The 23,461-nt window shown below is 40.6% G+C and overlaps 1 protein-coding gene across 6 annotated transcripts in view; it reads right to left on the reverse strand.

Annotated features, from left to right (window-relative positions):
- Window positions 1-23,461, reverse strand: part of MRRF (mitochondrial ribosome recycling factor) — a 76,149-nt gene that overhangs the window by 11,025 nt on the left and 41,663 nt on the right. For all 6 annotated transcript variants that reach the window (XR_775611.3, XM_023544965.2, XM_023544968.2 and 3 more), the window contains one exon: window positions 9,721-9,880. Coding sequence is in view for 5 of the 6 variants with exons in the window: in XM_023544965.2 (XP_023400733.1) it covers window positions 9,721-9,880 (160 nt within the window). In the remaining variant the exon portion in view is untranslated. The remainder of the gene's footprint in view (window positions 1-9,720; window positions 9,881-23,461) is intronic.

Here is a 23,461-nt window from a genome sequence, read left to right on the forward strand (position 1 = left end):
TTAACCACTACACCACCAGGGTTTCCTGAATATATACAGCCATTAAAAATGGTTTAAGATTGGCTATTTCCTGGGGCTGGGGATATAAATATGTGAACAGCTCATTGTAAACTTCTGAATTGTTTGAAAGTTTTATAACAAGCATAGACTGCTTTTTTAAGCAAGAAAAAACTATTTTTTAATAATGTTAATGTTTCAAGATATTATTTATAACATCATTTTAAAAATGATCATGTTACCATGCAAATTAAACAAAAAGCAGGACACAAAATTATAGTAGAAATTATCTCAAATACATAAAAAAATACATGCATATTTTAAAAAACTAGAAATAAACTTGCCAAAACATTAATAGTGGTTATCTTCCGGTGATGGGAATACAGGTAATATATTGCTCATGTCTGTATCTGTCACACCCAGCATAAGACCTAGTATATAGCAAGTGCTCAGAAATATTTACAAAATGGATAATTATTCAAGTTTTTTTCTGTATTTTCCAATTTTTCTGCAATAAACATGTATTCCCTCTAAGAAACAAAACACAATACAGTTTAGTAACTGCTACAGCCTCCCTCCCATGTCTAAATGGAAGGCAAGAAGCCTGAGACAGGAAGCTGTGAAAGGGGCAGCATGGTGCCCAGGATCTGTGTGCTCAGCAGCACGGGGGCTGTTTGAAATCTTTATTTGCAGACCACAGGCCTTGGCGAGGAACTGGGAAGTGAAAATGCACTGGAAGGGGCAGAAACGAAAAAGGACTCGGAGCAATTGCTCCCAGGCAACAGTCAGGCTCTCCCCAAAGCAAAAGTTGCACTTGTTTTAGCTGGGAAAGCAGAGATGCAGGGCTGATGAAGGCACTCTGGAAAAGCGGCTGAGCTCCGAACGGCTCTCTGGGCCCTTCTCACTCAGCTGCACAAACCCTTGATATGCTTCTGCCTCTGCGGCTGCCTTGTGTTGGGCATGGTGCCCACAGCACTCCAGTACCTGTGGGCTGACAGCCTGGACCTGCCAAGAACAAGGGCTGCAAGCCTCCTCTGGATAAAACGGGTTAGAGGGCAGTTTGGAGACAGGGATGGAAACTGGGGAGGGAGGACCTAGGGTAACAATTTGATAGCAGCGTTGCTGGGCTGGATTCTCACTAGGGTAACACTTCAGTCTCAGTTTCCTCATCTATCCAGCAGAGATGCTAGTCCCTTCCTCAGGGAGTAGTTGTGAGGGTTAAGCAAAATCATGAATATGCAAGCACTTGTTTAAACTGGTCATTTGCTATGCAAATGTTGTTTGTGTTGCCCTGAATTTTACTATCACTTCCTGACTTCTTTTGAAATTAATCAATCAATGAAAATATTTACTAACTTTCTTTTCCATCTTTATCAGACTTCTTAAAATGGTGATTAACAGCAACAAGAGCTCCCACTTACCGAGCACTTAGAACCTGCCAGACACTAGGCTAAACTTTATATGCATTGTCTTGCATAATCCTCACAACATATGAGATACTAGTATTATTCCTTTTTAATATATTATAAATATTAATTATTTTGCATGGTAGTTGCATAGTATTTCATACTGTGCAAAAGTGTTTTGTCCTCTGTTACTTCGTTTAAACACAACAACCTCATATAACCTTTATAAGGCAAGTGGGACAGTTTTATCCCCATTTACAGAGGAGTAAACCAAGGCATTGATGGTTAACAAATCTCCCCCAAGATCACGAAGAAGTCAGTGGCATGGCTGGGTGAAGAACTAACCCACTCCTGACTGCCAGGAGGGTGCACCTACTCTCTTGGGGGGTCCGCAGCTCCTGGCCTAGACCTTCCTCATTCTAAGCAGGCGGTGTTAGGGTGGCTAAAGCAGCCAATCCCAGCCTCATATTCAGTCACAAGGTTGGGAGAAGAGTGAGATGGACAGACAGAGTAAACAATTACTGAGGACCAGCAACCATCTGGCCATTTTTAAGTATGTTGTATCATTTGATCCTTGTATCAATCCTGTGAGACAGGCACTACTGCTCCCACTTTATGGATGAAGAAACAGAGGGCCAGAAAGGTGAAGCAATCTGCTGACTCTAACAGCTGAGAAGTGAATCCAGGTCTGTCTGACTCCAAAGCAAGAGCACATACCATTATCATATGCTGCCTCATAAAGATTATAACTTATAATAAAACCTAAAACAATAAAGATCATGGAAGAAAAAATAGGGACAATGCTAGGAGCCCTAATGCCTGGCATAAATACAATACAAACCATAACTAATGATGCACAAACACCAGAAAATAAACTAGGTAACTGGGAGCTCCTCAAAATTAAACACTATGCTCATTAAAAGACTTTACCCAAAGAGTAAAAAAGAGAACCTACGCACTGAGAAAAAGTTTTTGGCTACAACATGTTCAACAAGGGTCTAATCTCTAAAATCTTTAGAATACTTCAACACCCCAATAACAAAAAGGCAAATAATCCAATTTAAAATTGGACAAAAGATACGAACAGACACTTCACCAAAGAAGGCATTCAGGCAGCTAACAGACACATGAGGAAATGCTCACAATCAGTTGCCATTAGAAAAATGCAAATCAAACTATAATGAGATACCATCTCACTCTGACATTACTGGCACCAATCAAAAACACAGAAAATAACAAATGTTACAGAGGTTGTAGGGAAATTAGAACTCTCATGCACTGCTAGTGGGAATGTAAAATGGTATATAACCACTATGGAAAACGATACAGCACCTCCTTAAAAAGCTAGAAGTAAAAATACCGTATGATCCAGCAATCTTATTCCTAGGAATATCCTCAAGAAGAGCCATCACACAACAGACATATGCACACCCATGTTCACTGTGGCATTATTCACAATAGCAAAAGATGGAAACAACCTAAGTTCCCATCAACAGATAAATGGACAAACTATGGTACATACACACAACAAGTAACAATGATGAATCTGTGAAACATCTCACAATAAGGAAGAATTTGGAGGGCATTATGCTGAGTGAAAGTCAATCACGAAAGGACACACGTTGTATGAGACCACTATTATATAAAACCCAAGAAAATATTTATACACAGGAAAAAACTATTTTTGATGGCTACAAGGGAGGGGAGGGGTAGGGAGAGGAAATCACTAACTAGATAGTAGACAAGTGTTAACTTTGATGAAGGAAAGACAATACACAATATCGAGGAAGTCAGCACAACTTGACCAAGGGAAAGTCAGAGAAGTTTCTAGACACATCCAAACACCTTGAGGGACCGAATTACTGGAGCTAAGGGCTGAGAACCATGGTCTCAGCACACATCTAGGTCAACTGGGATAATGCAGTTCATAAAGAAAGTGTTCTACATACTATTTTGGTGAGTAGTGTCTGAGGTCTTAAGCTTTTAAGACAAGGAGCCATCTAAACTACATCTACTGGTTCCATCATGTCCAGAGCAAAGAAGAATGGAGAAAACCAAAGACACAAGGAAATTACTAGTCCAAAGGACTGATGGATCACAAGAACCTCGGCCTCCACCAGCCTGAGCCCAGAAGAATTAGATGGTGCCTGGCTACCACTACTTATCGCTCCAACAGGGATCACAATAGAGGGTCCCCGACAGAGCAGGAGTAAAATGTAGAACAAAATTTCAAATTCACAAAAAAAGACCAGTCTTACTGGTCTGACAGACACTGAAGAAACCCTGCTAACTCAGAACTGAAGCCACTCCCGAAGTCCACCTTTCAGCCAAATCAGACAGACCTATAAAACAAACGGAAGCCCTGGTGGCACAGTAGTTAAGTACTACAGCTGCTAACCAAAGGGTTGGCAGTTCAAATCCGCCAGGCGCTCCTTGGAAACTCTATGGGGCAGTTCTACTCTGTCCTATAGGTTGCTATGGCTTTTTTTTGTGTGTGTGTGTATAAAACAAACAGTGACACACTTGAGGAATGCGCTTCTTAGTTCAATCAAGTATACAAGACCAAATAGGCAATACCTGCCCAAAAGCAAAGACGAGAAGGAAGGAAGAGACAGGAAAACTGGACACATGGACACAGAGAACCCAGGGTGGAAAGGGAAAGGGGAAGAGTGCAGACACATCACCGGGATTGCAACCAAAGTAACAAAACGATTTGTATATAAATTTTGAATGAGATACTAATTTGCACTGTAAACTTTCACCTAAAACACAATAAAATTTAAAAAGAAAAAATTATAACCATCAACATATCATCGTCATCATCATCATCACATTTGCTCCTTACAAGTCCAGAAAAATGAAAGGCAGGGGCAGAGAAGGGGGATGGCAGGAGCACACAGTACACTCTTGGGGCAGGTCTGGGTACAAGTCATCCTTCCTGAGGCCTGGCTCAGAACAGCCATGATGCCACTGGGTGCTGCTCCCATACAACTGCCTCACACAGCCCAGCCTCCCTGCCTAGTTTACCGAAAGCCCATTCCTCCCTCAGCTCCACTAGCGCTCTGCTTCTCTCATTTCAGAGCACTCTGTTTCTCAGAGAAGGGTGGCAGTGAAAGGATCTTGGCCAGAGTCACCACTGGTTTCTGCCAAGTGCTTTAATGTTCAGCAGACCCGTTTATGGCAAAATAAAGTTAAGGTGAGACAGCAGGCTGGCAGATGTCAGAAACTTGAGTGGGAAGACCCTGGTCCTTCTTCAGCAAAGCTGCCCTGGGCTGGGGGTTGGGCAGTTTGGGGCCAGGAGTGAGAGGGGTGGAGGTCTGACATGTCTGCAGGGATGGAACCCACAACTGAATCCTTTCATTCTTACACACCAAAGATGAAACATTTTTTATAATAAAGTTTTAAAAAGTCTGAACCCAAAATAATTTTGGAAAATTTTAAAAAAGAAAACTAAAATTGGTCATAATCCCATCACCTGGAATGACACCGTGAATATTTTGATGTGCAAAAGCTACCAATCTTTTTATATACATATAAATTTTCTTTATAAAAATGGAATCATATTATAATACTGTTTTGTAACCTACCTTTTAAAATATAAATATAAAAATAATTTTATGATATCTGTAAAATATTTTAATTAACTCTCTATCTATAAATTCCAGTGAACAGATATAAAACAATTTTCCCACTGTTAGAAATTTAGTTCCCAGTTTTCTATTATTAAAAAGAATACATCAAAAAAATCCCTGTAGAAAAGATGCTTTACAATTTCTTTTGAATAAATTCCTAAGTCACTGAATCAGAAATGTATGGCTTTTAGTATATACTGACATATTATCCTCTGGAAGGTTGTATGGATTTACACAAAGAATAAATTAAACTTTTCTGTGGAATGTGGACGTAAAAGCAATACTTCCAAGATAAGCAACATTTTAAGCTCACATTAAAAATTCCAGGCACAAATTCGTTAAGAAAGGCAAATTTTTTTTAAAGTATACATATTCTAGAAACTCTGTAAGTGATTTAGGCAGTATGTACCAAGTACCTTAAAAATATGCATTTCCTCTGTGCAGTAATTCCACACTTGGGACACCCACGTAAAGAAATCATCTCAAGAAAGATTTATGTACAGAGATATTTGCTGCAACCTTGTTTATAATAACAAAAAAATTTAAACAAACTAAACGTCCAAGAAGGGGGCTTATGAAAGCAATTTATGGGATAACCACAAAACGGACTATTTAGCAGCCATCAGGAATGGCTGTTTACAAAGAGTTTTTAAAGACACAAGACAATGCTAATGGTTTTAATGCTAAACAGGAAATGAAAAACTGGACACAAAATTGTATATAAACTGTATGTCCTGAACCATGTTAAAAACTATGTAGTTAAAAAATAACAAAAGGAAGAAGAAATACCACAAAATGTTGAGAGCAGTTGCTTCTGAGATGTGGGATTATGTGGTGAATTTTCCCCGTTTAAAAAGAATATTCTTCTGTACTCTCTACATTTCCTACAATGAGCATTCATTACTTTGATAATCAGGAACAAACAAATACATTTTTAAAAACTGATGAGTCAGTCACTGACCTATTTTTAAAAAACAAGTAAATAAAAACACTACACCGAATCAGTCCTTTCTGTTGGGGAAAAATAAAAAAACAAAACAAAAATCAAGTGTATACTAGGCTCTCTTGAAAATTTTCTTACTCCAACTCTTAAGTGTATGACTGTAAATGAAGTTATCAAAAATAATAGTAAAAACTAACATTTAAACGGTAATATTTTAAATAATAAAGATTATTGTCTGGAAAGATATCCATAGAATATCATGTAATATAATAATTTTCTTTTATAATAGACGCTTAGAGAGATAACTGGAAGGCTATGTACTAAAAGTTTAACAGTGCTTATCTCTGGGTGGTGAGATTTCAAGTGGTTACTACTTTCTTCATTTTTTAAAAAATTTACAGTAGACATGTATTTTTTTTTTTAATCAGGAAAAAATAATAAAGCTATTTTCATTTTGAAAAATAATAATAATCAACAGTAAGAGGCACTAAAGAAAAAAAATTTAATTTGAAGAGGATGGTGAAAAGCCAGTGCTAAGGAGTGAAGGCATTTAGCAAGGTCTTTTCAAGAGTTCTATCATGAATGCAGGTTATGCAGGGGTCCTCTGGCTTATCCTTTTTCAATGATTGGTGGGCTCTAGCCCCTGAAGCAGACATCCTACCTTGCTGAGTGAAGAGTGCCTGGCAGGCCCTGGAAGTCTGCAGGCTTACCATCTGGAAGCAAGGCAAAGGCAAAGTGTCAACTGAGATGGAATACCCTGGGAGGCAAACAAGGAGCTGGCCCAGGTGGGGCTCAGAAAAGGTCAGCCTAGTCTATCAACCTCCTTTTTTAGATAATCCAGGGAAAGAGGAAAACAGAAAGAAGACAAAAAAAGAGCTTTGAGGATCTAGGTGCTAGGCACTCCAAGGGTACTTTCTAGCATCCCCAGGGCAACCCTTCCAGGCAGGAATTACCTACTCCTTTTTACAGAAGAAACAGACTCTAAGGAGTCAAGTAACTTTCCCAAGGTCACAGTACACTGGGAATCAAGCACAGAACAACCTCTTTCTAACTCTGGTATAAACTGTGAGGCCTCTGGGTCATTACCTTCCATATCTGCTTTTAAGGAATCACCCAGAGAGCTTTTTTAAAAATACACATTCCTAGGCAGACTTACTGAATCACAAAATGCAGGAGCAGGGCCCAGGTATCTATCTAAAATTCTCCCCCAGGGGATTGTGCCAGTTAGGAGAAAGGGAGCAGCTTGTCAACTATGGTCTCCTCCAGATGTTCCCCTTAACATTGCTCCTTGCCTCCCATTTTTTCCCTCTCGTTCCCCTTCCTGCCCACGCTCCTGTTCAATCTTCCCAAAATAATGCTGAGAGCTTTGGGCAAATCCTTTATATTGTGCTAAACATTACGAATTCTATCTATTAAGTAGGAGCCCTGGTGATGCAATGATTAAGCGCTCAGTTGCTAACCAAAATGTTGGCAGTTCGAACCCACCCAGTGGTTCCTCAAGAGAAAGACCTGGCGATCTGCTTCCATGAAGATTACAGCCTAGAAAACCCTACGGGGCAGTTCTACTCTGTCAAATGGGGTCACTGTGAGTTGAAAATTGACTGACAGCACACAACACACATACACAAGTACTGGTAAATCCATCCTCCTGTCTTAATTCCCACTGTAGTGCTCAGGTTCGGATCATTTCCTGGTTGGATTTCTGCAGCAGCTTCCCTGGGCTCTCTGCCTCCAGTCTTGCCCCCCACCCACTGTCATCTTTCATAAACACAGGTCTGATATCCCAATCCTCTGAAAAAATCTTTCAAGGCTGATACCGTATTAGAATCAGCTGGGGAGCTTTTTAAAAATACAGATTCTTGGGCCCCATCCTGGATTCAGTAAATCAACCTCTGGGAGGTAGGGCCCAAATATTTCTATACGCTCTCCAGGTGATCATAATGCTTTGGTAGATTATCTATTATTCAATACATATTCATTCCCTCCCCCAGACCTCCCTGTACACATACTTCCCTGCCCTGGTGATAATGGGCTTGACGATATGACTTGGTTTGGCCAATGGGATGTTAACAGATATGACACAAGCAGGCACTTAAAAATGTTCTTGAGTGGTTGGGCTTACTCTCTTGGCATCTGCTATTGCCATGAAAAGATGCCCTGGAAAGCTTGCTGACTCCAGAATATTGAGGGATATGTACAGCAGACTTGAACCTGATCTAAGACCTGGAGCCAAGTCAGTAAGCCCAGCCTAGAACAGCTGAACCCCAGCTGAACCACATAGTGCTTACTGTTGCAAATCATTGAGTTTTTGGGTAGTTTGTTATGCAGCATTACTGTGGGTGACTGATACAGATGCACAGCCAATGTGGGAACCTGTGGACATGTTAAAGTTCAATCTCCTCAACCTGGTATTCAAGACCTTCTATGACCTGGCCATTCTGTCTTCTCTGTCCATTCCGTAGTTTCACCCTAGGTTCAAGCCACGATGATCAAACTGAACAATGTTCTTTTACATCAGCATGGCTTTGCACATGCTGTTCTACCTTTGCCCTGTCTCTCACTATTTTCTGCAGTACACCCACTCTTCACTTATTGGCATGGTTAGGTTCCAACAACCAGGTCGTTATGCAAAAATCGGTGGGTGTTATGCAGGTCTGCTCCAGTCCCTTCCTCCTTTTTGCTCTTGTTCCCCTCCTTCTCTTCCCTCACTCCCAATTCCTCCTCCACCCCCTCCCTCCTTCCTTCTACTCCCTCTAGTCTCCTCCTCCCTCCATTCTCCAGCAGGCTGGGTCAGCTGCACTAGAGGGATCTAAGCGTAGTAGGTGCAGGCCCAGGCTGGGACTGCACGGGAGCACTGAGCCTGAGGCCATTCCCCGATGGGTTGCCAGCCCTCCTGGCTCACACCCGCCATTCCGCACTGCCCGGAGCCGGGAGCCGCCATGAGCCACCAGGAGCTGGGCACCTGCATTTGCCACCAGGAGGTGAGTCCCAGGAGCCTAGGGTGCTTCCCCTGAGCAGGATGGGGCTGGTACAGGAGGAGGCCCATGGGGGGAGGGGTGACACCATGAGTTACCGCACTGGGTGACACCAACCCTAGTGATGCCGCTGCAGTTACTCTCACCTCACACCTCAGGGTTCGTTACTGCCAGACGTATGTCATTAGTGCACAAAAAAGTTAGATAAGTAAGATTTCTTACTATTGTTGTAAACGTGAAATGTCAGATAATAAGATAGTCAATAAGTGAGGAGTAGGTGTACTTCCTTTAAGACTTGACCAAGTGCCACTACTTGGAACACTGAGAACATTTTTAAGTGCTCACTTGTCAGTACCTAGAAAACCAACGACAGACTGGACAGCACAGAGTATAGGCTCTGAGATCAGTCTGCCTGTGTTTGGGCCTCACTTCTACCATTTACCAGCTATGTTACTTTGAGCAAGTTACTCTGAGCCTCAGTTTCCTCATTACCTACCTCACAGCTTTGTACTAACAAGGATAAATGAAATAATGTTAAGTGTTCAGCACAGAGCCTGGCACATAGTAAAAGTTCAAAAGCATTTTATCCTCCTCCATATTCCCACGGTCCAGCACAGGGCTAGGTCCAGAGCAGGGACTCAGTCCATGCTGATCATGTGAATGAAAGAAACAGGGGTATTCTGTTTTAATTTTCCTCACTCAAACATGTACAGACAACCCACCAAGTCAGGTACATAAACCAACACTCCATTTGTTGGCAAGAGTACCTGTTTCTCTATGAGCCTTAAGGTGTCCTCTGAGGTCTTGCCCTTTGATTTCTTCAGTTTATTCATTGCATTGGTACGAATCTTCCTCAAGGAGTCTTTGGCCTTGTTGGTGTTCTGTTTGGCCAGTTTCACCAGCATTTCCCTGTGCTCCCTGGTTACTCTAATAAAAGACAAAAAGAAGGTTCAATAAAATCATCCTATATACTAACTGCTAGCAAGAAATTTAACATCATTCTATCTACTAACTAAGCATTCTTAAAACGTGCCCATGGGCATGCTCAGGGTCAAGTACAGTTCCTATGCGTTAGCTGAGGAGAACCAGTAAAAGCACAAGCCAGGGAGTCTAGGTAGGCATGGGTCAAATCCTAGCTGTGCCACTTAACTAGCTGCGTAACTGACTTTCTCTCCAGGCCTCAGGGTTTCCATCTGCATAATGGGGACTGTATCAGCATCTGTCTTAGTGTGGGTCATGTGAGAATTAAATGAGATGAGGCACATAAATTGCTTTTCATTGACCCTAGCACATCTTAAGTGGTCAAATGAAAGGAGGCAATTATTAGCTATAACTCCACCCCTTTCTCTCCCACTAAAGAAAGCAATGCAAGTGAGTGATGATGCTACTGAAACAGCATCATCTCTAAATCATCCAAAACAAGTCATTAACAAACTTCAGAATCTTCAGGGTTATCATCACAAACCACTGGTGAATCACCTCGAAAGCCAAGACACAACATGAATCCCAATATCACATGTGAGAACCATTGCACCGGTTAACTTCCATCAAGTACCCAACATAGTGTCTGCCACATCGTAAATGCTTAATACATGGCAGTTATGTTTACAGTTAACATCCTTATCATAATAACAACAACAAAAATACTGAAGGCCTAATATAAACCAAATACTCTGGATAGGCACTTTGTATACTGATCCTTGTGACAACCCTATGAAGCAGTTATTATCATTCCTATTTTACATTTAATCACAACAACCTAGCATAGTAGCCTAGCATATTTGCCCTGCCTTCCTTTCTTCATCATTTACAAACTGAGTACATACTACATGTCAACACCAGTATTGAGCACTGAGGGTACTATGATGAGCATGACAGACTTTTGTCCTTCTCTTAGGGATCTGAGCTGGGGAGAGTAACAAGTAAAGAGACAGCTGCAACAGAGCATGAGAAGTGCTATGGTAAGGAAACCGGGAAAGTACAAGGTGTCACAGAAACACAGAAGGGCACCTGATTCTCAGTTTGGGGAGGTGAGAGTAAGGGCAGACTTCCTTGAAGAAATGATATTTAAACATGGTAGTCATTAGGTCTGTTCACCAGTATTCTGGTTCTTATTCTCTCAGGCATATAGCAGGAATGTACATACCCACCCCCCTCTGTAAGTTAGGTGTGGATGTAAAATGATGGAGCAGAAATGATGCGTGTCACTCAATTCAGGGCAGAAGCTTTAAAAGCCAGTGTGTGCTCCACTACATTTGCTTCCCTTGGCTTCAGTACAAGTTGAGATGAAGCTCCTCTCAGCTTGAGTCCAAGAATGACTATAATGAACAGTGCCCATCATGCAGCATGAGAAAGAAATAAACTTTTGTTGTTATAAACCACTGAGATCTTGGGGTTGTTTGTTACTGCAACATAGCCCATCCTATCCTAATACATCAAACTAGCAACTAAAGAATGAGTGCAAGTTGTCATTCTTAAATGGCAAGTTACCAATCTGCAGGGATTTCCAAACAAAGGAAAGAGCATGTACAAAAGCTTAAGCTGCAAAGATACCATATTTCATTTGAAAAAGCAGCTGCAGCATGGATAACAAAGAAGAGAGTGATAAGAGGCTGGAAGCCTTATGAGGGTGTTATAAGATCATTAACCTCATTTTACAGAAGAAATGAGGCCCAAAGAAGTCCAGTATCTTACACAAAGTCAACCCTGTCTCAAAAACCACTGATCTTAAAAAAAAAAAATTAACAAAATTCCTCTGTCCCTTGGGTCCTGAAGTGAACATCACTGGTGTATGCTTCCTGATCCTCAAATCTCCTTGGTTCTTATTGCCTAAGGACAATCCCAAGCTCTGGATACATGTTCAGTGTGGTATTAAAGATTCAGTGGCATCTATCTAATATTTCTCCCTAATGTAATGAAAAAAAAAAAAGTTTAGTTCTGAGAAAGGATAAGCTCTGAAGACAAAGTAGACGCTATGTTATAAATAAATCTTTCTGGATTCAGCTATTTGAAGATATTCTCAAAATAAAAATGATACTGATTACTACCATTATCAACCCCTCTATGTAAGGTAGGTAAGGTCACTGGGTGGTGCACTTTACTCCTAATCTGAAGGTTGGCCGTTCAAACCCACCCAGCAGTGCTACAGAAGAAAGGCCTGGTGATCTTCTATAACAATTATAGCCAAGAAAACCACAGGGAGAGTTCTACTCTGTAACACATGGGGTCTCCACGAGTCGAAACTGACTAGACAGCAACAGGTTTGGCTTTTTTATGTTAGGTGGGCACTTTAAGTGTGCTACCTCACAGATCCTCATAGCAACTCTTCAAATTAGATTCTAATACCCCTATTTTCCAATAAGAAAATTGAAGCACACAGATGTTAAGTGACTTGCCTACAGGCCTGAGTAGCAGCACTGGGATTCAAACCTAGATATTTCTGGCCTGTACTCTTTCCACTACTCCATGCTGCCTACCCCTTGTAATCTATTTCAAATAAATCACGCACTGCTGCCATTACTTCTGCTTCCAAGCAGAAAGCTTTTCAAAGTCAGTAATATGAATCTTGGGACTGAAAAGGACAAAACCACCATGTCAGGAGTTTAGGGATTTGGATCAGATCTTGTTACTTTTATGGTTTTTAATTCATTGAACAAAAATCATGCTGACATGTTTAGGTCTCTTTTTTGTTCTGCCAAAGCATATGTCAGTATAAGGAAGGAACAGGAAAATTAAAACTTGATCCACTGATTCAAAAAACTTAATCCCGCTGAAATACTAGGAGGAGCAGAAAATAAACTGACTCTAAGTCTGTCAGAAACCTCTTAAACTTCTCTAAGAAGACCTTATTGAAGTATTTCAATCTTGTATTTCATATATAGTTTGAAACAGGTATCCTACTGTTTAGACAATCTTTAATAAAATAAAAAAAATTAACTTTGTTTTCACTACATTGTTACACTTACATTTTAAATGGCAGGAATAAACCACACAGGCAGTCCCCAGACTACAAACGAGTTTGTAAATCTGTCTTTAAGTCAAATTTGTATGTTAAGTCAGAACAGTTGTGTACGGTTTGTATCTAATGTAAGTTAATAAAAAGTTTGTCTTAATATATAGCGTACCTTTCTATGCTTAAAAAGCATTAAAAAAAACTTGTAGATGCACTAAAACATCTTTAACATAGTAACACAGTAATGATAATGTTCTAATGTGTGTCGCAAAGTAGTGCCTATTTGTTATTACAAACCTTTATATGTACCTCAAATTCTTAATATGATAGGCTTTAAGGGGCTTTTTTTTGCAACTAAAGGTTGTATATAAGTCAGATATTTGTAATCCAGGGACTGCCTGTACATTTTAAATATAAACCAAGACTCAAAAAAATCTCAAGAGCAAAAGGCTCTAAAGAAAACAAAATCATAATACATGTAATTTGGCCTTAATAAAATGTATTATTTTGTCTTTATCAATACAAATACGACATTACTATACTGTTAACACCTGAAAGTATCCATACAGGATAATGTCCAGTTATTACTGACAATGATAAAAACATTAGTTTCAAGTTGTAATACAGAGGCAATAATCAAAAGGATACTACAAGGAAATGAGGAGGAGGGTTCAGTGAGCGTGAGAGAAGGGAGGAGTAGGAAGGGATGCTGGGCACAGGAAAGGATGAGAGGAATAAAGGTATATGCCTATTGGTTCAGGGTGTTAAACTGAATGGTATCTAAAATACAGGACCAGAAACACTGTACCATGATGGAAAGGCACTGGTTTTCCCGTCAGACAGACCTGTTTGATTCTCATTATCACGCAGAAGCTGACTAACCTTGGGCAAACTACTTAATCTCTCTGAGCCTCTGTTTCCTCACCTCTAAAATGAAAATAATAAAGATACCTTACAGAGTCACTGGAATAGTAGACATAACACACGTAAAGTACGAATAAAGAGAGTACCACATAGTAGCCTTGAATAAATGATAGCGTTTATGAATGTTTTAATCAACATACTTAATTACTTCCTCATGAAACAATAAGGGCACATCTGTTTTAGAAGAGAAACATACTATGTTATGGAAATATTTTAATTGCTTTCCAAACCAGTGATTAATATATCTGATCGTCTCCATCTCGTATTCATATGATGTTGTCGTATATGCTAGAGTTTGTATTTTAGGCTTCCAGACTCAGCCAGTTGGTTCTGAGCGCCCACTCTGTACTCATCAAGTACTGGCTGAGCCTCCTGGACCAGGCTGAGGAGCTCCAGAAAGGAGGTAGGCCTGGTCTAACTTCTCCAGAGGCTCATTCCAGCAATGGAGACAAACTTGTCGACCACTACTTAGAAAGAGTACGACTACTGCTAGGACAGAGGGACAGACCTTGTGGGGGAGGAACATGGAGAAAGTACAACTCATTCTGCCTTGAGATCTGGAAAATACCTTACAGATGCATTGCAACTAGTCAGCTACAGAAGACAGGAAAGGGCATTTCTGGCAGAAACATGGTGAAAGAAGATGAGGAGGAAAAGAGTGCATCAGGGTCAAGTTTGTTCTGCAGGCCTGGAGTTTTCAAATTCTTCTTTAGCCACAAAACTCTGGCTTCAAAGAAAACCAAGGCAGAGGCCCCATTTATAAAATAGATAAAAAGAGAGCTACACAAGTTGATGCAAGAAAAGGGGGACAGGGGACGGTGCAGTGTTCTATCCCAGGCTACACAGCTCAGCTCCACTCACTCCTCTTCACTTCTGGGTCTGCCACTTACTGGCTGGGTAACCTTGAGCAAGTTATTTAAACTCTCTGAGCCTTGGTCTATTGCTGCTGTTGTGTGCTGTTGAGTTGGATCCAACTCACAGCGACCCTATGTACAACAGAATGACACTGCCTGGTCCTGCACCACTGTCACAATTGTTGTTACGCTTCAGGCCATTGTTGCAGCCACTATGTCAATCCATCTCATTGAGGGTCTTCCTCTTTTTTGCTGACCCTCTACTTTACCAAGCAGGATGTCCTTCTCCAGGGACTGGTCTCTACTAATAACATGTCCAAAGTATGTGACAGTATGCTTCTAAGGAGCACTCTGGCTGTACTTGCTCCAGGACAGATTTGTTCATTCTTCTTTCAGTCCATGGTATATTCGATGTTCTTCACCAATACCATAATTCAAAGGCATCAATTCTTCTTCAGTATTCTTTATTCATTGTCCAGCTTTTGCATATGTGTGAGGTGACTGAAAACATCACTGGCTTGGGTTAGGCACACCTTAGTCCTTTGCTTTTTAACACTTTAAAGAGGTCTTTTGCAGCAGATATGCCTAATGCAATGCGTTGTTTGATTTCTTGACTGCTGCTTTTTTTTTGCTTCCAGGGGTGCTGATTGTGGATCCAAGTAAAACGAAATCCTTGACAACTTCAATCTTTTCTCCATTGATCATGATGTTGCTCATTGGTTCAGTTGTGAGGATTTTTGTTTTCTTTATGTTGAGGTGTAACCCATACTGAAAGCTATAGTCTTTGATCTGCATCAGTAAGTTCTTCAAATCCTCTTCACTTTCAGCAAATAAGGTTTTGGAGCCTTGGTCTACTCATCTGGAAATACGACTTAAAAAAAAAAAACCAACATCTACCTACCTTTCAGAGTATTGTGATAACTGAGATAATACATGGAAAGTAGCCAGTACAAAGTCTGGTAGAAAATAACCACTCAGAATATACAAGCTGCCATTGTTGATGCTGTTGTTTATGTTTTGGGAACCCCTGAGGGACTTTCAAATAATGAAGAGTTTATTCAAGAAGGTTTTCAGAAAGAAAAATGAACAGGCAAGTGATCTACGACGCTTCAGCAAGATGCATTTTTAAGATCTGACTAGTAATTTAAATCTTCAGGTACATTTTAAAATCCAAATGCTCTCAGAATATACTCCTGAAATTATCTTATCAGTATGTATTAATCAACTAAGGAATTAATTAATTTATGCTTTCATTCAACAAGTGTTCACTGCACATCTATTATGCACCAGTTCCCATGCCAGATGCAAGGGATATATAGCATTAAATACAACAGGAACTGCTCTGTACTGTATGAACATAGCAAGGAAGGCAGGCATTAAACAAACACATACACAGTTTATTAATAAGTTACAGCTGTAATAAGTACTATAATGATATATGCAGCTCTACGAAAATAATAAGCAACGTAAGGGCTCTGACCAAGTTTTCCATGAGACTCCAAAAACTAAATGTGGAGATATTTAAGTAATATTTAAGTTAAATAAGAGTGAAAGGGATAGGGTAGCATAATTTCATCTAGAAGGAATAGCATGTATAAAGTAAAGGCATTTTTTTTCCAGGTGAAAAGGAGGACACTGCTCTTGAGGGACTGAAAAAAAAAGGAGTGTGACTGAAGTACAGAACACAGAGGTGAAGGACTATCCCAAATGAGGAGGCTGGAGAGACCGGCAAGGCAAGACTACGCAAGCCCTTCTATGTCATATGAAGAGTTCTAGTGATTGTTCCTAAGAACAACGTGGAACACCATTGAAGAGTCTTGAATAGGGCAGAGGAAGCATGATCAGATGTATTATTTTGTGTAGACAGATCTAAGGACATGGCAAGAGTCTTTCCAGGAGCCTCTCAGCAGGCAGATGGGGAGCTCAGGACCCACCCTGCAACAGCTTCTTAGCTGCGTGATAAAGACAGCAGCCTTTTCCGCTGGGGTCAGAGAGCCTCCCAGCATAAGACAGGGGTTTTGGCTCTACTGGCAGGGTCACACTGTTTGTACAAACTCCACCAGGCAGGTCTTCCAGTAATATCCTGGATGGGGGCCTTCCTGCAAAATTCCTTCAGCATGTTTGCATGAACAATAAGCAGAGGGTATGCCCCACTGGTAACTAACACAGCACAGAATCCCACTGACTGAAATGATACTTCCTACTGTTTCAATGAGAATGCGACCCACGTACAAAACTATATACCAGTTGTGTATCTGAGGAAGTCATGCTCAGCTTGGGCAGTTACAGCAAAAACCAGTTATAACGTTTCAGACGTTCAACTTCAAAAAGATATCTGCTTGCTTACAGGGGACTTTAAAAGATAGAAACGACATGATTTAGAGCCAGGAAAACCTAAGTTGGAATCCCAGCTCTGCCACTAAATAGCTTCAGAACTTTCAGTATGCTATTTAACTTCTGCAAACTGAGTTTCCTTGTGCATAAATTGAGAGTATGAATATTCCTAGGAGGGTGGAAATGAGGATTAAATGAAACGATGGGTGGCAACGACTTGGCACACTGCCAATGCGCCTGCATGGCAGGAGCTCGCTACAGGGCAGCTCTATTATTAGTCTTACTATGGAATCTCTAGAACTTTGGGACAATAGGATGTGAGTGGTGAGGGAGAAAACAGTCAAAAAGGATTAAGTAACTTGAAGCCCGGGCTACTGAGTGGATGGTGAGCAGAGAGGGAAAGAATAGGAATAGGAGGCTGCAGGTGAGGTGGGGAGCCATGTGAGGGAGAAGGAAGCTGCTCTCGAGGGGAATGGCCCATCAGAACATTTTTGACAGCTCCTCTGAGAGAAAACCTTGCCACCTATCTCCTCACTGGGCTTCTGCAAGGCTCTCCCTAGCAGAAGCACAAGCCTGCAATCGGCAGTAGATACATGCCCTGTTTTACTGTTTGCTGGAGCGTGCTGCCCACTCCCTTTGCGCTGCTAGTCCTAAAGGGAACTGATTTTGTTTGTGTAGCCCAATGAGATTTCCTATTCTTCTAGGGACATGTGCAAAGAGCTGGAGATGAAAAACCAAAAGGGAAGAACACACTCGGCATTTCTCAAGCTGAAAGAACTGAAGAAATAATTCAAGCCTCAAGCTGCAATAGTGAAGGATTCCATGGGGAAAATATTAAATGATGCAGGAGGCATCAAAAGAAGATGGAAGGAATATACAGAGTCATTATATGAAAAAGAATTAGTCGATGTTCAACCATTTCAAGAGGTGGCATACGATCGAGAACCGATGGTAATGAAGGAAGAAGTCCAAGGGGCTCTGAAGGCATTGCCGAAAAACAAGGCTCCAGAACTGAAAGAATATCAATTGAGATGTTTCAACAAACAGATGCAGCACTGGAGGTGCTCACTCGTCTATGCCAAGAAATATGGAAAACAGCTTCCTGGCCAACTGATTGGAAGAGATCCATATTTATGCCTATTCCCAAGAAAGGTGATCCAACCAAATGTGGAAATTATAGAACAATATCATTAATATCACACGCAAGCAAAATTTTGCTGAAGATCATTCAAAAACGGCTGCAGCAGTATATCGACAGGGAACTGCCAGAAACTCAGGCCGGTTTCAGAAGAGGATGTGGAATCAGGGATATCATTGCTGATGTCAGATGGATCCGGCTGAAAGCAGAGAATACCAGAAGGATGTTTACTGTGTTCTACTGACTATGCAAAGGCATTCGACGTTGTGGATCATAACAAACTATGGATAACACTGTGAATGATAGGAATTCCAGAACACTTAATTGTGCTCATGAAGAACCTTTACATGGATCAAGAGGCAGTTGTTTGGACAGAACAAGGAGATACAGATTGGTTTCAAGTCAGGAAAGGTGTGCATCAGGGTTGTATTCTTTCACCATACCTATTTAATCTGTATGCTGAACAAATAATACAAGAAGCTGGACTATATGAAAAAGAATGGGGCATCAGGATTGAAGGAAGACTCATTAACAACCTGCGTTATGCAGATGATACAACCTTGCTTGCTGAAAGTGAAGAGGACTTGAAGCACTTACTAATGAAGATCAAAGACCACAGCCATCAGTGTGGACTGCACCTCAACATAAAGAAAACAAAAATCCTCACAACTGGACCAATGAGCAACATCATGATAAACAGAGAAAAGATTGAAGTTGTCAAGGATTTCATTTTACTTGGATCCACAATCAACAGCCGTGGAAGGAGAAGTCAAGAAATCAAAAGATGCATTGCGTTGGGTAAATCTGTTGCAAAGGACCTCTTCAAAGTGTGGAAGAGCAAAGATGTCACCCTGAAGACTAAGGTGCACCTGACCCAAGCCATGGTATTTTCAATCGCATCATATTCATGTGAAAGCTGGACAATGAGTAAGGAAGACCGAAGAAGAGGTGACACCTTTGAATTGTGGTGTTGGTAAAGAATATTGAATATACCATGGACTGCCAAAAGAACGAACAAATCTGTCTTAGAAGAAGTACAACCAGAATGCTCCTTAGAAGCAAGTATGGCGAGACTGCGTCTTACATACTTTGGACATGCTGTCAGGAGGGATCAGTCCCTGGAGAAGGACATGATGCTTAGCAGAGTACAGGGTCAACGGAAAAGAGGAAGACCCTCAATGAGGTGGATTGACACAGTGGCTGCAACAATGAGCTCAAGCATAACAACGATTTTGAGGATGACGCAGGACCCGGCAGTGTTTCGTTCTGTTGTGCACAGGGTCACTATGAGTCGGAACCGACTCGACAGCACCTAACAACGACAACATTCTTCTAGGTACATTCTCTCACCCTCCGGCTCTGTCTCCCCCACCATCACCAGCTGTCTTATACATACTAATGTCTCATGAAAACATCAGACCTTCTGAATGTGTCCTTTCAGTCCAAAAGAAATCATACACACACTTTGGAAGGATTTCTACCACCAGCAGTAACGTAAGTTCCCTCTGGGGACACACTGGCCATCTGTTTTCAAAGGACTGTCCTGTGCCCGGACCTGGCTAGAGCAGGCACACCATCCTGAGATACAGCCCAGCATAGTGGAAGAGTGATCTGATCTACAGTAGCCAATTGCTAGGCACCAAAAATAGCTCCATGACATAAAGAGAAGAGGGGCAGGTAGAAGAGGAATTTGTCCCTTTGTGTGCAGTTTTTGCATAAGTGTTGATGGCAACTTTCTCCTCAACTAGCTCATGCTCCACACTTGATTCCTGATTGCATTTCCCTGTGTGTTTCAATCAGAGCATCTGTGCTGGAAGAAAGTCCGCATTCCACACATTTGGGAGCTGCTCAGGAGCTGTAATAGCAAGAAGGCTCCCAACAAGCCGCAGACCAGGTGGGAAGCAACACTGAACAGAAGGTAGGTATCCCAAAACTGCATGGAGGTTCACCTGGGCCTGGAAGATGGAAAGAAATGGTGCATTGGAAATCACCTGGCAGAATGAATGGCCCTGTGAAAGCAGGATGATGGCAGGCGGTGGGAATAAAAGGGACGGAAAACCAGCTGCAGTTGTTCAAATGCCGTTTGTGGCTGCCCCAGCCCAAATGAGGTCATTAAGCATTCTTCTCTTTTTTTCCCCTTTCAAGATTGCTAGAGGTCTTTATGTGTGTGGGTCGTATAAGAAAAAGGTATTAGCAGTATTTCCTAGAACGTGCAAATTGTACACACTAAACCTGTAACAAGAGCCTGATACAGCAGCTATCACAAGGAGGCCACAGAACTAAGTGGAGATAGGTTCCTGGTCAGTAGCCCAAGGAGCAATGTGATAATGTGACAAGAACAAGGGCTTTGGAAGCTGGCAGAGTCAAGTTGGAATAATGGCTCCTCTGCTTACTAATCTGTGACCTTGGGCAAGTTACTTAAACTTTCTGATTCCCAATTTCCTCATGTGTATTATACCCATCTCTAAAGGGTATTACTATGCAGCAAAACAAACAAAAACAATGAAATCACCATGAAAGGATGTACACAGGCTATTGTTAAGCAAAACAAAAAAAGCAAGTTGTGGTACTACAGACATTCAATCCCATTTATGTAAGCTAAATATGTATATACAGGTTTATATACGCATTTTTGGAGTCTCTGAGTGGTTTAAGCAGTTAAGCACTTGACTACTAACCAAAAGATTGGTGGTTCAAACCCATCCAGAGGCTCCTTGGAAGAAAGTCCTGGTGATTTGCTTCTGAAATGAATCAACTTGATGGCAACTGGTTTTTTAGTTTATACGCATTTTTTTTTTTTTTTAATTTGGAAGGATATACACTGAACTTAACAATGGTATTTCTAGAAAGAACACTTGGGGAAACAGTAAAGGAACTTTTTATTTATGTAGGATTTGAATTTTTGTATGTGTATTATTTTTGCAATTAAATATAAGGGATGAAAATCATGTATCTGATAAGGACCTAATATCCAGAATATATAAATTCTTACGCCTCGACAATAAAAAGACAACTCAATTTAAAAATTAACAAAGGGTCTGAATAGACAGTTCTCCAAAGAGGAAATACAAAAGCCAATAAGCACTTTAAAAGATGCTCAACTAGTCATTAAAGAAGTGTAAGACAAAACCACAATGAGCTTCTATTTTGTAACCACTAGATGCGTTATAATTTAAAAAATAAAGAGTGAGAGAGAGAAACAAACAAGGTGAGGGGAGAGGAGGGGAAGGAAATGAGAAAGAAAATAAGTGTTGGCCAGGAGGTAAAAAAATTAGAACCCTCATACGCTGCTGTTAAGAATATAAAATGGTACAGTCACTATGGAAAATAAATCGGCAGTTCCTCAAAAAGTTAAACACAAAGTTACCACATGAACCGGCAATTCTGCTCCTAAGTACATACCCTAGAGAACCGAAAACATATACTCACACACAAACTTGTACATGAATGTTCACAGCAGCATTATTCATAAAGCCAAAAAGTAGAAACGACTCAAATGTCCATCAGCAATGAACAACAATGAATGGAAAAACAAAATGTGGTATATCCATACAATGGAATATTATTTGGTAATACTGATACATGCTACAACATGGATAATTCTTGGAAATACTATGCTAAGTGAAAGAAGCCAGACACAAAAGGCCACATACCATATGATTCCATTTACATAAAATGTCCAGAAGAGGCAAATTCATAGAGACAGAAAGCAGATTAATTGCCAGGGTCTGAGAGGAGAGGGAAATTGAGAGTGACTCCTAATAAGTACAGGGTTTCTTTCTTTCCTTTTTAAATGGAGAACAAAGTTTTCAGTGATTACCAGGGTACAGGGTTTCTTTCTTTCTCTCCTTTTTAAATGGAGAACGAAGTTTTTAGCAACTACTACAGAGTTTCTTTTTTAAGTGATGAAAATGATATTCTGGGTGTAGATAGTGGTTACGCAACACTGTTAACATACTAAAACCACTGTCTTACACACTTTAAAACAGGGAATTTTATATTATACGAATTATACCTAAAAAGTTTTTTTTTTTAAAAAAAAAGAGAGAGCTCATTGTAAGAACTCTTGATGCTAAGTAATTGACTTACTGAATCCTCACAATACCCTAATAAGGTATACACCATCACTTTTCCCATCTTAAAGCTGCAGAATTGAGGCTTCTCCAAAGTATTATATAATGAATAAGAGGCAGAGGCAAGACCAAAAAAGATGTCTTCTGATGTTTACTTCAAAGCCTGCTCCATCATATGTATGTTGCTTAATGACAAGAGCATATTTCCATTTCCTCATCTGTGGAATGGGAATGAGATACTGCTCCCCTCCCCATGTTATGGACTGGATTATGTCTCCCCAAAATACATGTTGTAATCCTAACCTCTATGCCTACAGGGTTGCTATGAGTCAGAATCAACTCGACGGCAACGGGTATGCCTGTGGTTATACACGTTTACCCAGCTATCCGAAAGTACAGCATTCCTATGAAACCTTTTGTAAGCCAAAATGGTGTAAAGCAAAGAAGCAATTACCATTAATTTTATGGGAAAAATTTTTGAGCACTCACAGACCCAAAAAATAACCTGCCAAATCATACCAAATAACATATAAAACCTAAAATAACACTAACATATAGTAAAAGCAGGAATGATATAACAAATACACAGCATATATAAAGTAGAAATAATATAAGTACAGTGTAGTTTTCTGAAACCTTAGGAGACATCTTGCCAACACACACACAAAACAAATCAAGATAAAGCACAAATGCTTACAGACACAGTTTAAAGCTATGCTGGCTTGATGCTGAGTGCAGTTCCTGGGGAAGGAGCTTGGTGACAACACTCTCACTAACAGCTTGCTGCAAAACAAACACTGAACACTATTTCTACTTTTCTTGAAACAGTGAACATCCTCTTCGGATTTCCTTCTGTTAGTGAAAACTGGTACTAATGCAGGTCTTTTGTAAAAGAGAAGTGGTGTAAAGCGAACTTTCAAAAAGCAGGGGGATACCTGCAATCCCATTTGTGAATGGGTTGTCTTTGTCGTGTTAATGAAGTGTAGGATGTGTCTTAAACCAATCTCTTCTGAGATATAAAAGATATATTAAACAAGCAAGCAAATACAGCAGAGATGGGGAAAGAGAGATGCCAACCCACGTGAACATCGCCCAGGAGGAGAAGCTCAAGAGACAAGGACCTTCCTCCAGAGCCAACAGAGAAAGCCTTCCACTAGAGCTAGCACCCTGAACTTGGACTTCTTGCCTCCTAAACTGTGAGAAAATTAATTTCTCTGTTAAAACCACCCACTT

The sequence above is a fragment of the Loxodonta africana genome, chromosome 9, assembly GCF_030014295.1.
Source record: "Loxodonta africana isolate mLoxAfr1 chromosome 9, mLoxAfr1.hap2, whole genome shotgun sequence".
Taxonomy (NCBI): Eukaryota; Metazoa; Chordata; class Mammalia; order Proboscidea; family Elephantidae; genus Loxodonta; species Loxodonta africana.